This window comes from Aquarana catesbeiana, linkage group LG03 (genome assembly GCF_042186555.1).
Source record: "Aquarana catesbeiana isolate 2022-GZ linkage group LG03, ASM4218655v1, whole genome shotgun sequence".
Classification (NCBI taxonomy): domain Eukaryota; kingdom Metazoa; phylum Chordata; class Amphibia; order Anura; family Ranidae; genus Aquarana; species Aquarana catesbeiana.
Window position 1 is genome coordinate 450,100,031 of NC_133326.1, and position 15,018 is coordinate 450,115,048.

Below are 15,018 nucleotides of genomic sequence, written 5' to 3' on the forward strand. Positions count from 1 at the left end.
CCCCACTGTCACATAGTTTTATTTCCAGGGGTTAAGTCCTGGGAAAAAAAGTGTGGGAACTCACCCAAGATTTCCCCACCTCAAAAATAAAAAAGTGTGTGTGTGTGTATTTGTATATATTTTACGTACTGCTTTTTTAACAAATAAAGTGTACCAATTACTGCAAGATGCCAGTTTACAGGAACACCTCCAAAATTCACATGCATTAAACAAATAAATATAGAATAGATGTAACAACAAAATAATTTAACCTGTATGCTATACTAAAAAAAAAAAAAAAAACACAATGTGTGATAATGGTTCCCTAGGGTTGCTGATATAAGGGATAACCTTTATATCAGTGCTCCCTTACCTTACTGTATTTACTCCCCCTTACATCAGTGATCCCCCCTCAGACTGGCCTTGCTACACTATCGCTGACCTCCTCTCAGGTGCACTGGGCAGGGCTCAGTCAGACGGTCCTCTCTGGGCTTCAGCTTTGCAACTCTGGTTTCATCCTATATTATCCTCTCCACAGTCTTCACACATCTGACTCCTCCCGTGACCCCCATCCTAGTAGCTCTCCTGCTCTTGACTCCCCTGTAGGCTCCCCCCCAGAGACTGCAGACATGATACAGGAGATGCTCAGAGACTGTGCGCACACTATACAAGAGATGGTCAGAGACTGTAGACATGATACAGGAGATGGTCAGAGACTGTAGACATGATACGGGAGATGGTCAGAGACTGCAGACATGATACAGGAGATGGTCAGAGACTGTGCGGCCAGGATACAGGTGATGGTCAGAGACTGTGCGGCCAGGATACAGGTGATGGTCAGAGACTGTGCGGCCAGGATACAGGTGATGGTCAGAGACTGTGCGGCCAGGATACAGGTGATGGTCAGAGACTGTACGGCCAGGATACAGGTGATGGTCAGAGACTGTGCGGCCAGGATACAGGTGATGGTCAGAGACTGTGCGGCCAAGATATAGGAGATGGTCAGAGACTGTGCGGCCAGGATACAGGAGATGGTCAGAGACTGTGCGGCCAGGATACAGGAGATGGTCAGAGACTGTGCGGCCAGGATACAGGAGATGGTCAGAGACTGTGCGGCTAGGATACAGGAGATGGCCAGAGACTGCAGACATGATACAGGAGATGGTCAGACTGTGCGGACATGATACAGGAGATGGTCGGAGACTGTGCGGCCATGATACAGGAAATGTTCAGACTGTGCGGCCATGATACAGGAAATGTTCAGACTGTGCAGACATGATACAGGAGATGGTCAGAGACTGTGAGGCCTTGACTCTCCCACTGTGCTTATACTCACCTTTCCTTCATGTGGGGGTAAATAGAGAGTCCTTAGCCCCTCAGAAACTCTTAACATTATCTGGAGCATGCATGTTTTTATTCATCACTGTGGCAAGTAAATAGTGTGGTGGGAGGCCTCCAAGTTGTACATAACTTTATGCCCACATAGCTAATAGATGACAGAGCAGTAACTTGAAGTGCCCATCCCATATCCATACTTCAGGTCTGTCCCAATACACATTCAGTCTGCCTCCAGCACACACTATACAGTTCACATAGACAATGCTGTACAGAGCCACTAATGAGCAGCAATGACACAGCTCACCTGTGTCCAGTCCTAAGCACACTACCCCTGTCATCTCCGGTCTCCCCTCCTCCTGGTATCTTCATGCTCTTCCGAGCACTCACTGCACATACATGGTGGGTGATAGGGCTGTCGATTATTTTTTTCCTGGGCCCCTTCCACACAAGGAAGACTCCGCCAGGCATCCTGCTAAGTGCGGAATCTGTCCACTGAGCTGAGCAGGCAGATGGCTGGTCCATGTCCACTCCGCTTATGCAGAGTGGACACGGACACAGCCCGATCTCTATGGGCATTTGGATGTAAACGGACCACCTGTCTGTTTACAAATGACTGCAATCTGATCCAATCTGCTAGATGGATGGTCATGTAGGGTGTATGAATGAGACCCAAGACTGGATTTTAGCTTACCTGAGCAGGTGCAAAGGGCAAAATATTGTGGTAGGCAGTACATTTAATGATATTTTTAACCTTAAAGAGGAAGTAAACCCTGGTGGGTTTTATTTCCTCTTTTGTTCCCTGCAAAGTAAAAAGCATAATGGGCTGGTATGCATCGCATACCAGCCCATTATGTGCCACTTACCTGCCGGGATGTCCCCGCTGCAGGCCGCGTCCATCTTCACCCCTCTTCCTTCCGGAGCTGTGGACGGCCGGAGTCGTGTGACATCACTCCCGCGTGGGAGCCGACGGTCACGGCACAGGCCCTTTCTAAAGTGTGCATGTGCCAATATCGGTGCAAGGGTATATGGTAAATATCTCCTAACCTGTGCAGGTTTAGGAGATATTTCCAGTACCTACAGGTAAGCCTTATTATAGGCTTACCTGTAGGTAAAAGTGGTGTGTAAGGGTTTACAACCACTTTAAAAAAAACTGTGTCCTAAGAAATGTTATGAAATGCTTTAAGAGATTAAAAAAAACTGCATACCATAGGATGGTGCCCTTTGCACCTGGTCAGTAAGGTTGGCTCCTATTCAGTCCTAATATGCAACACAAATGGCACCCTATTATGGCAGGCAAAGCACTCGCTGATTTTTTTTTTTAACCTTTTAAAAATTGTATAACATAATACATTTTATTAAGTGCCCTGCCTACCACAATATGGTGCCCTTTGCACCTGATCAGGTAGCACACTAAAGCTGGCCATACACCATACAATTTTCTTATTCAATTTTCTTTAGATTTACCTTTAACTATGTAGTGTAAGGACCTGTCTGATTGCATACAAATTGAAAGTGACTAGGTTTGACCTCATATTATATGGTTTTGGTAAATCTAAAGGAAAGTTGTACAGGAAAATTGTATAATGTATGGCCAGCCTTAGACTGGATAATAGCCAATCTTACTTTTCAACCTGGACATTGCAAAGGGCTCCACCCTTTCCTTGCACCCTTTCCTTCCAGTAACCTTCCCCTAAAAGCAAAATTATGCCCCTCCAAGCAAAACTCACTCCTAAAGCAAAGCCCCCTTCCCTGCACTTGAAGTGCACTTAAGGCTAGGGTCACATCTGTGTTGTTCCTCCTGCAGGTCTGCAACTGTCCCACTGTACAGCCACAACCATCTGCAACAGAAAAACACGATTGATGTGTGTGGGTGCCATTAATCCTAATGGCATGCTGCACGCACTGGAATCGCACCCACACTGGGAACTGCTCTGCACTTGTGATTCCTGTGCGGGCTGCGATTCCAGAAATGGTGGAGGGTCCTTTGAACCTTTTCCCTGTATTTCAGGAGTAAGGATGGCCTCAGGCGTGTTTGCAACTCCACATGCTCGCGCCCACAAGGAAGCTGACACTTCACACCACTAATCACAGATAATAAGACATTTCCTGATCTCTGCAGCCAGCTGAGAAATGTCTCACTTCCTGTGATCAGCGCTGCACAGTGTCAGCTTCCTGTCAAGGGCGCGGGCACGTGGAATTGCGAACACGGTTGAGCCCATCCTTATTTATGAGGCACAGCAGCCCATACAGTATAAATGGGCTGCCATGCCCACACAAAACGCACCTTGCAGAGCCATATCAGTGTGAACTAAAGGAAAAAATTCCCCCCTCTGCCTCTTAAGAATCCCCCACCCCCAAGCAAAACTCCCCACTGAAAAACACCAGCCTCCCTCATGTATCCCCACAAAATTAACCCCCCTGTCTCTATTCTCCTCTCAAGGCAAAAATATCTCTCTCATTTCTAATGCTGAAGAAAATCTCCCTTCATTCAGCAAACTTCCCTCCCAGAAGCAAATCCCTACCATTAACCACCCCTGTAAACTTCTCTACAAGATACTTGTAGAACGGGGGGGGTGGATGGTCCTTCTCCAAAAACAAACCCACCCGCCTTTCCTTAAAGGGGTTGTAAACCCTCTTGTTTTTTCACCTTAATGCATCCTATGCATTAAGGTGAAAAAACTTCTGTCAATGACCAGCCCCCCCCTGTTTTACTCACCTGAGCTGGTTCATTCCCACGCCGGAGATGCACAAACCCTCTCTGGCTGGGGTCTCAGCTCTTGATTGGATAGATTGATAGCAGTGCAGCCATTGGCTCTCACTGCTGTCAATCAAATACAATGACGCAGGCGTCGGGGGGCGGGGCCGAGTCCGGCATTCTGTGCCTATGGATGCAAATGCTGGACTCGGGAGTGTCCTAACCCCCAGGAAGAGCGCTTCTCCTAGGGGGTTTTCCGATGCGTAGAGGAGCTGCAGGCGCCGTTGGGGGACCGCGGAAGTCAAGAATCAGGGCCACTCTGTGCAAAACGAACTGCACAGTGGAGGGAAGTATGATATGTTTGTTACTAAAAAAAGAAAAACAAGGGTTTACAACCCCTTTAACCCCCCACCAAGAGAAACTCCCCCATGTAGGATACTCACCTCTTCCTTCCTCCAAATAGAAAGTCACGCTTCTTCACCTACCTGACCTCAGCTTCAGCAATCAGCAACAGAGGCAGGAAATCTTCTGCATCCCCATTCTCCCTTTGGCTGTGTCAGAGCTGAGGAGGAGTCTAGGAGTTCCCTCGGCAGTGCTCTGTCAGTTGCCGATATCTGGAGACCTGTGTGCCCTCATTGGATATCGGCAACAGGGCTCTGCAGTGTGATGTAAATTTACCTCTGATTGGCAGAGTGTGTGGTGCACGAGGCAGTGTGTGTACGCTGCCAAAGGCCAGTCCTGCAGGACGTGGCTGTTAACGGGAACGGCGTTCCTGCTGAGGAAAAAGTGCAGGAACGTCGTTCCTATGCGTTACTGCAGGGCTCGAGCCCTGTTTTTTACCCATTCATCCTGCCAGTGAATCTGTTATTTTTTGAGGTGACAATGTTCTTTGTTCTGCAGTGAAATCTCACAGCAGCATTGTCACTCTGTGGACAGGGTATTCTCAAGTTTGTATTGTAACTGTAATACAGTACGTCCGGGATTACATTCCAAAAGCAGATCTGGACAACATTTTAAGGGCTTTCAAAGAAAATTGGTTGACTCAACGATGGCAAGAATGACTTTTCTAAGAATGTTCTGTCAAGAATTTTCATATAAACATTTGCTCAAAATTCCTAAAAACTAGTGTATGGCCAGCGTTAGAATCTGTCAGCTCTCTGTGTATGTTTGTGACACTATTGGGGAGATTTTCATTGACTTTCATGTGAGAAATAAATTCACTGTCAAGATTTCTAACACTTCCCATCTCTACTAATAATGTATTTTTGGTTTTGTCTGTGTCCCAGTTAACAAGACTTTCCCTAGCTGTATGGCTTTAAGTATGACATCTTTGCAGGATGAATGGAGACTGAATAGCAACCCACATGGTAAAATAATGAGTAAATGAAAAACAAAATGATAACTCATCTGTGATCATTTTGGATCTCTTTACATTACTCTGACTGTCTTGGTTACCATGGTTTCCATTTTTTCTTTGTATAATTAGCAGCAGTGCAAAACTAACAAAAAAAAGCTTTTTTTTTTTTTGTGAAAATAATTTTAGTTTTCATATGACCTTCAAATCGATTCCCACCAGTAGATGTTATTGTGTACATTGGATGTAATGCTGTCAGTGTACCAGTGCTAGTCGCATAGTCGCCAACTCATTATTGTTACTTTTTTTAAATTTTATTATCTTTTTTTCTTCACCAAAGAATATTTACAGCTAAGAATTTGTTGTATAACTGGTCTGGGGTGAGGGAACTTTTTAACCTACAAAGTATGGCTTTGTCCCTTGATATCCAGTACAGTTGGCAACTATGTGTCAGTGCTCAATGTGTTGTTTCTATCACAATCTTTTCTGATGCATTTATTCTTATGGTGTTCTGCTGAGGTAGGAAGTCAAAGTGAACGGATGCTGGTGAATGCCCCATGGCAGCGGTTACCTCAGTCCATACATCAAGTACAAGCTATAACGTGGAAGCATTTTTTAGGTAAGAAACTTATTTCCTTAATGGAAATGCTCTTCTTACTGTAGAGAGAAAGTCATGGTCATAAAAGTTTTGTCAAGGTCACGTTTGATACTCATTTCCATTGTATTTTACTGAAAATAGGCTAACCATGCTTAACCACTGGCTTAAGAATACTCCCAACCAATATTTGTAGCTTTATTTCATTAACACAAAGGAACCTTGAGGCTGTGTTCACACTACTGAGAATTGGATGCAAATTTTCCCCACATCCAATTCGCAGTTCAGGAGATTGTGTCCGGTTCTCTATGGAGCCCAGTTCACACATCTCCGGAGCAGCTCCGGTGCAAATTGCACAGGAGTCCTGTGCGTCTTCTGGTCCATTTAAGGTCCGAATTCCACCAAAAATTTGGACTGAAATTGGCCCTGAAACGGTGAAAGAGGACGCATCAGACCCCTGCTGTGAGCTGCTCCGTGCTTATGTGTAAACCCAGCCTTAAAGGGTTTTTTTTAGGCATGACCTACATTTTTCCCTAAACCAATGTCTCCTCATCCACAGCATATCACATTTTTTTTCCTTTTACCTTGTTCCTGTAGCAAAAATACAGAAAATTGTTATCCATACTTACCATCATTTTCTTTTCCTGGCTTATCCTCATGTCAGCATACTACAGGATATACTGCTCCACTCTGAGCCATAGGACTTCCTTCCCAATCTATAAGACAGTGTATTATAACCAGACTTGTGACAGGACATCAGCAAGTAGCCTATGCCATTAGGATAAGTCAGGAAAAGAAAATTTATGGTAAGTATGGATAGCATACTCTATGTCAGTATGCCAAGTTAGGTACCTAGCAAAAGAAATATAATAGACTGACAAAATAGAAGGAAGTACTGAAGACCCAAAATTGCTTTGGTTTTCTATTGACCCCATCCAGGCTATAGTGTTTTCACAGAACCCCAGTAGGCTGTTCTACACATGTTATCTTTGGAAACCTTGGCATGAGCAGCCCATAAGCTTGCCATCTCTGTAGTTGAATGAGCTCACACTTTGGTTGGCAGGAATAGCCCTCATCTAGATATCCTGAATGAATCACCTTCAGAATCCATTTTAAAACAATCCAAGTGATGCTGGATTACAAATAGTAATCCAGTAGTCAAACTGTAGGCAGACTGTAAGATGAGAACAAGAATTTGTCCCTTAGAAAGTAAGTTAGAGTGATTGTAAAGTCTCATTTTTTTTCTATTAAAATAATGAACATGTCATAATTACCTGCTCTGGTTAGTGGTTTTGCACAGGCAGCCCGGATCCTCCTCTTCTCGGGTCCCTGGCTGGGGCTCCTGGCCCCTCCCTCCTGTTGAGTGCCACCAAAGCAAGCAGCTTGCTATGGGGGCAGCCAAGCTGAGCTGCAGCTCCGTGTATCCATTCAGACATGGAGTTGCAGTTTGGCCCTGCCTACCGTCTCTCCTGATTGACTAGCTGAGTTTGATTGCCATTGGCTCTCGCTGCTGTGTCTCAGCCAGTCAAGAGGGAGAGTCCCAGACAGATAGAGAGGGGCATCCCTGGATAGAGAGGGGCTTAGGTAAGTATTGGAGGGGATGATACACACAGAAGGCTTTTTATTTTAATGCATAGAATGCATTAAGATAAAAACCTTCTGCCAATACAACCACTGTAAGTAAAATTAACAGAGGGAAAAATTTTTTTTCCCCTTCCAAAATAGAAATACCTATCCTAGATTTGGGAATACATACAGTAGCATTTGTGGAAGATTTCAGACTTACAACAAAGTGAAAACAACATTGAGCGAAAACCCAAGATTGCAGCTGGAGTTGTTGGGATGTTGTTAGTCCCTGTACCAAAAAATCTTGTCTGTTCGATAAGAAGTGCTAAGGTACCATTGCTATCCACAGAAGAAAAGGGAACCAGGGTAGGGTACAATGGCTATAGCCTAAACAGCCTCTTCTGGATATTGATCAGCAACCATAATAATAGTTAGGGGAAGAAGTAGATCAACAGAAAGTCCCACATTTCTCTAAAGGCATTCTGAGCCATAGCTTTATGGCACCTGAATCTGAATTTAAAGTTGGAGACCTGTGTTCCCTTGTGTCGTCATCAGACTGGCTGAAAAATGTCCAAAGATTTCTGTTCACCATCCACTCGTGATTGTCTAAAAAAAAAAGCTCATACAATCTGCTAGCAGGTTCTCTGTGTTCAGCAGGTAGGCCACTTTCAAGCCTTCAGGTGTATCTCCGCCCATTGGTAAATTTCACCTGGGATCTACAGATGGGGGATGCTTGTGGTGCCAACTTGTTTTGCAATGTAAGAAATGTCTTGTTGTCTATCAGAATATGGACCTGGCAACCTTGGAAGAGAAGGGCAAACATCTAGATTGGACTGTATAGACACCGGTCCCTTCCACATGCCCTGGGCTTGCCTTCCCAAGCAGTGAGCTCTCCAGCCCTGCAGGTCTTGACAAATAGGTAAAGGTATTCTGATCATCTGGTCTTATGAGATCAGATTGGTGGAGTTGACCAAGTTGAATGACAACATGAGGTGACCCAGGAAACAAATTTTACTGACAGGTCATCACCTGGCATGTAAAATTCTTGCAGGGAAAGCTGCTAGGAGGTCCTTTCCTTTTGACATAGACACTCTCCAAGTATTAAACACCCCAAGAGCCCTTTTGTATACATTACATAAAGTGGGCTTACATTATATAAAGGGTCAATGTTCTGCTGGAAGGTGAACCTCCACCCCAGTCTCAAGTCTTTTGCAGACTCTAACAGGTCTTCTTCTAAGATTGCCCTGTATTTGGCCCCATCCATCTTCCCATCAACTCTGACCAGCTTCCCTGTCCCCGCTGAAGAAAAGCATCCCCACAACATGATGCTTCCACCACTATGTTTCACAATGGGGATGGTGTGTTTAGTGTGATGTGCAGTGTTAGTTTTCAGCCACACAAAGTGTTTTGCTTTTAGACCAAAAAGTTCAATTTTGGTCTCATTTGACCAGAGCAAATTCTTCCATACGGTATAGAAAATGGGGTGATTGGCACTACCCTATATGGTGCTAAGTGGTTGTTAAGAAGTAGTATGAAGACTCCTTACACCAAATTGAAAGTGAACGTACTCCCACATAGGAGTATAAGAAGTGAGTAGTGAAAAATATATCAATCCATAACTAGGCAATATATAAAAAACGTGTAATATATATGCAATCTAAAACTTGAGTATTAGTATAGTGTTAAAATATATCTAAATAGGGCTAACTCAGATTAATTGTGATCCAACCAAATTCTACAAGGTAAAAATCGTTATAGGTATATGATATAAAAAAATGTATACACAGTATTAAAGTGCAAAAAATGTCCACACCTTACCAAACAAATACTAATTGTGTGAGCGTACCCTTCTTAATAAAGTGCAATAAAATCCGCACCTAAACATAAATGTATTAAGTGTCCAATATGATAACTCAAGACCCCAATCAAAAATCAAAATGCGTATAGGTAAAAAGAAACCATAAAATGTAAATAGTCCCAAAATGTTCAATATTCCATAAATCGAGTGACTTTGGTGCACAGCAGGTAGTGTGACTGTAGTGCTCCCCCAATGGGTCCCCACTCACCAGACGTAGTTACCCCTGCAGGGGTAGTAGGCATAGAGTGGGTAGCTTTGAATGGATCTCCACCTTAGTAGCTGTGCTGAGCCATCCATTCCTCCATTGGGCTTGTGTCCTTATTCAATCAGACTCCGGAGTATGCTCTAATCAGGGCTTCCCAGGTCGTTCCCAATCAACAAGCGGCATAATCCTCACAGAGAAAAGCAAGGGGCTCCCATTGTGCAGTAATTTAAAAATTAAGTTTATTAAACTATAAAAACAAATGCTGGCAAACAAGAGCGAGGAACCATATTGAAAATGGTAAGCAAAGAGCCGGTCCGTGGTGTGCGTACCATCTGCGTTCCAAGCTCTGTCTTCCGGGTGTGACTTAAGAGTGTGGCTCCGTCTTACGCGTTTCGTCACTAGACGTTCTCAAAGGCGGTGCCTTTGACGTTCTCAAAGGCACCGCCTTTAAGCACGTCTAGTGACGAAACACGTAAGGAGTTTAGGTGGACAGCCATGTCTTGGTAGTTTTTTGCAGTTGTGCCATACTCTCCATTTTTGAATGATGGATTAAACAGTGCTCTGTGAGATTGTCAAAGCTTGGAATATTTTTTTATAACCTAACCCTGCTTTAAACTTCTCCACAACTTTATCCCTGACCTGTCTGGCGTGTTCCTTGGCCTTCATGATGCTATTTGTTCACTAAGGTTCTCTAACAAACCTCTGAGGGCTTCACAGAACAGCTGTATTTATACTGAGATTAAATTACACACAGGTGGACTCTATTTACTAATTAGGCAACTTCTGAAGTCAATTGGTTCCACTAAATTTTAGTTAGGGGTAAAGGGGGCTGAATACAAATGCACGGCACACTTTTCAGATATTTATTTGTAAAAACTTTTGAAAACCACCTATCATTTTCCTTCCACTTCACAATTATGTGCGACTTTAGAATGGGAGTACTGTTCATGGAGATATTTTTTCTAGCTAATAATGTGTTAGTATTTAATCTCATCAGCATAGATCAGCATTTTTAAAGATCATAAAGATCATCAGATCTTAAGACCCCTTTCACACTGAGGCGTTTTTCAGGCGCTTTTGGGCTAAAAATAGCGCCTGTAAAGTGCCTGAAAAAACGGCTTCCCTGCAGTCTCAGTGTGAAAGCCAGAGGGCTTTCACACTGAGGCGATGCGCTGGCAGGACGTTAAAAAAAACTCCTGCAAGCAGCATGTTTTTAAAAATTGTGGGCAAGAGGATTTAAAGTGAGTGTCCTTAATGCTTTACAGTTTGAAGTTGGTTTTCCCAATGCTGTCAATCACAGCCAGTGAGCAAGAAGTGGGCCAAGCCAAGCTCTGTGTGACGATGGATACAAAGAGCGAGGCTTTGGCGCAAGTATACACAAGTGCCCCCATAGCAAGTGGCTTACTATGGGGGCACTTAGCAAGGGGGAGGAGCCAGGCGCACAGCAGGGGAACCGAGAGGAGGAGGATTGGGACTGCAATGGTTTTGCACAGAGCAGGTAAGTATGACATGTTTTTTTTTTAACTGACCAACCAGATCCCTGGACCGACACCCAGCTCAGGCTCTCAGCAAGTGAGCCTGAGCAACCGCTCCTGATTCCTCCACAGCTCAGCGCTCCAGTGAGCGAGGTGGGGCAGAGCAGAGAGCTGTGACTGACAGTCACCAGCTCTCTGCTCGGGGAGCTGTGGGAACCTTGTGATCGACAGTGTTCTATCGCTCGGTTCTCAGTGTTATGCCCTGTACACACGGTCGGACATTGATCGGACATTCCAACAATAAAATCCATGGATTTTTCCGACGGATGTTGGCTCAAACTTGTCTTGCATACACACGGTCACACAAAGTTGTCAGAAAATCCGATCATTCTGAACGTGGTGACGTAAAACACGTACGTCGGGACTATAAACGGGGCAGTGGACAATAGCTTTCATCTCTTAATTTATTCTGAGCATGCGTGGCACTTTGTGCGTCAGATTTGTGTATACACGATCGGAATTCATAGAAAATGTGTGATGGAGCCCACACACGGTTGGAATTTCCGACAACATGGTCCTATCACACATTTTCCGTTGGAAAATCTGACTGTGTGTACAGGGCATTAGAGGCGCCGGAAGACAGATGCAGCATCGGAACAATGCTGCATCCACCTAGGTAAGTATGAATCAAAAAGAAAAAAAAAAACTATACTTCTCTTTTAAGTAATTTCATCAGCTCAGGATCTGGCCTGCTTTACACTGCTTGCTAAAACATTTAGAGCATGCCGTAATGCCTCGGCTAATGGAAATATACAAAGCCATTTTAGGCTGTTGGTTTGAGAAATGTCTTCCTAATAGGTTTAATTACTTAGCCCTAGATTGTGCTAGAAATACTGTAAACTGGAATGTTTTAAATACATCTTTTTGGATAGCCATTACAAATCTCTGGATTTCAGTGTGTTATCTAAGTTCTGATAAGGAATGTGTAGGCTTCTGCTAAACTTCTTAATGGCACTGCTATAAGGTTTCATATGAAGTTCTTTGAAGCTTAAAGGGGTTGTAAAGGTATTTTTTTTTTTTAAATAACAAACATGTCATACTTACCTCCACTGCACAGAGTGGCCCCGAACCTGGTCTTCTGGGGTCCCTCATCGGCTGTCTCAGCTCCTCCCCGCAAGAACTAAACACCTTCATGCGAGCTCTCTCGCATGGTGTTTAGTTTTTGTGGGCGCGCTCCCGTGATACAGCCGGCGGCTGTATCACTCAGCCCCGCCCCCCGGCGCACGAGCCAATGGCTGCGCTGCTTTCAATCCATCCACTCTAGCCAATCAATGGCCAGGCTGAGCAGCGAGGAGGAAATCGGCGGCGAGCGCAGCAGGTGAACGGGCTCAGGTAGGTAAAATAGGGGGCTGGGGGGGCCCGTATTGTCGGATGGTTAGTTGTTGCGGGCGCGCTCCCGTGATACAGCCGACGGCTATAGCCGCTCGCTGTATCACTCGGCCCCGCCCCCCGGCGCGCTGCGTCATCGGATGTGATTGACAGCAGCGCGAGCCAATGGCTGCGCTGCTTTCAATCCATCCACTGCAGCCAATCAGCGACCAGGCTGAGCTGCAATAGAGATGACGGGAACGAGCAGCGGAGATTCGAGGTGTCAGGTAAGTAAAACGGGGGGGCTGGGGGCGGCGGTATTGTCAAAAGTTTTTTCACCTTAATGCATATAATGCATTAAGGTGAAAAGATTTTTACCTTTACAACCCCTTTAAATCTAATTGGCACCCTAGCAAATAATACCTTAGCGTGTCCATGGCCCACTTTATAGCTAAACATTCCTTTTCAATGACTTCATATGTTGGTCATTGAGCTTTCTGCTTAGGTACACGACAGGGTGTTCTTCCCCATTGTGTACCTGTGACAATACTGCCCCGATATCTACATCAGACACATCTGTCTGAACCAAAAAATCTTTGGAGAAATCAGGAGAGTACAGCACTGGCTGTGCACAAAGAGCCTTCTTCAAGACTTGGAAAGATTCCTCTGCTGCTGAGGACCATTTCACCATTACGGAGTCTTTCCCTTTCGTAAGGTCCCTCAGTGGGGCAGCTAAAGTTGCAAAATTTGGATAAACCTTCTATAATACCCCGCGATCCCAAGAAAGGCCCTGATCTGCTTCTTGTTTGCAGGATGTGGCCATTCCTGGAAGGCTTCTATTTTATTCACTTGAGGTTTAATGACTCCAAGGCCAATAGTGTAGCCCAAATACCTGGCTTCTTCTAAACCAATGGCACATTTTTTTGTATTCTGCGTAAAACCTTCTTTGAAGAGGGAATAAAGGACAGCTTGGACACGGGGCAAGTGAGACAGTGTCAGTGCTATGTACCACTATATCGTCCAGATAGGCTGCTGCATACTGTCAGTGAGGTCTTAGGGTCCTGTCCATGGCCCTCTGAAATGTTGTAGGGGTATTTTGCAACCCAAAAGGCATTTTCTTGTACTGAAACGAACCCTTTGGGGTCACAAACGCAGTCTTCTCTTTGGAACTACCAGTCAGGGGTATTTGCCAATATACTTTGGTCAACTCCAAAGTAGTCAGATAGCGGGCCTTACCAAGTCAATCTATAAGTTCATCTTCCCTGGGCATTGGGTAAGTGTCAAACATTTTTTCACTGAATTAAGCTCTGAAGTTGTTACAAAATCTCCAAGTGCCATCCGGTTTTGGGACTAACACGATGGGGCTAGACCAGTTACTATTGGATTCCTCAATAACATCTAACTCCAACATCCTTTTAACTTCAACACTGATGTCCTTTCTTCTAGGGGGGGCCGGAATTGTCGGATGTTTTTTAACCTTAATGCATAGGATGCATTAAGGTGAAAAAACGTGAACCTTTACAACCCCTTTAATAGAAGGTCTCTGCTGGATGGTTTTTTATTCACTTGGATGGTGTTATGGTATTGGAGGGAAGTCAAAGAAAGAAATCCTTTTAAAAAATATCACTGGCTGTGTCAGCAAGCAACATATTTACATCAAAATGATTTATCATGGACTTGCAAATTTTGAAGACATGATGGTGACATTGTATGCAACCCAACTTCCCCTCCCTATTTAAAAAAAAATCTACATTAAACTTAATTATGTGATTTAACAAGGTACAACTGGGAAATGCTGTATAGTTGTAATATTATTTATAATCTGTTTGTGTTGGGTTTGTGCAATAGGTCCATTCTAATGCACTAATATTTCTTTTTTTTTCAGAATGAAACGAGGTAGACTAACTGTTACAATTGATAGCCAGGTTGTGCAAGGACTTCAGAGGAATAAAAAACAAAAAAAAGATACTCAATCACCTAAGCTTCAAAAATCTCAAATGCAATCCTGCCAACTTGACTGGGGAAGTCTGCCACACCATGTAGTACTGCATATCTTTCAGTACCTTCCTCTTGTGGACAGAGCACGTGCATCATCTGTTTGCCGCCGGTGGAATGAGGTTTTTCATATCCCTGAGTTATGGAGAAAGTTTGAGTTTGAGCTTAATCAACCAGCAACTTCATATCTGAAATCTACTCATCCTGATCTAATTCAGCAAATCATTAAAAAGCATGCTGACCATCTTCAGTATGTTAGCTTCAAGGTACAGCATACAACCTAATTTGGTCCTATAATTTCACAAAATAACAGAACTTTACGTATCTGCTTCTTTTATATTACATAATATCCACCCAGTTTAATTTACTGTATTTGGCTAGGCAACAGCCACAGAAAATTTTACAAAATGTGTTAGGAGACTTGTACTGGGAAAATCTAGAGATTTGTGACCTTCTGAATATGCTAGTAGCTAGGTTGTCATGCTAATACAGTGGCTACAACACTCCTCAATTCACAGAGATAGAACAAGTATGCAGATCAGGAAATCAAAATGTTCTGTGACATTCTTGACCTCCATGCTTGTTCCAGG

At 44.0% G+C, this 15,018-nt stretch overlaps 2 protein-coding genes across 3 annotated transcripts in view; one reads left to right on the forward strand and one right to left on the reverse strand.

The window, feature by feature from the left end:
* LOC141132447 (F-box/LRR-repeat protein 3-like) overlaps nt 1–15,018 on the forward strand; it is a 138,873-nt gene that overhangs the window by 79,209 nt on the left and 44,646 nt on the right. Inside the window, exons 3-4 of one of the 2 annotated variants that reach the window (XM_073620831.1) lie at nt 5,890–5,985; nt 14,319–14,694. In XM_073620831.1, coding sequence (XP_073476932.1) covers nt 5,924–5,985; nt 14,319–14,694 — 438 coding nt within the window. In that variant the 5' untranslated portion in view covers nt 5,890–5,923. The remainder of the gene's footprint in view (nt 1–5,889; nt 5,986–14,318; nt 14,695–15,018) is intronic. The other variant, XM_073620832.1, reaches the window with a different exon arrangement.
* Nucleotides 1–15,018, reverse strand: part of HMMR (hyaluronan mediated motility receptor) — a 256,412-nt gene that overhangs the window by 47,957 nt on the left and 193,437 nt on the right. The gene's annotated exons all lie outside the window — the stretch shown is intronic.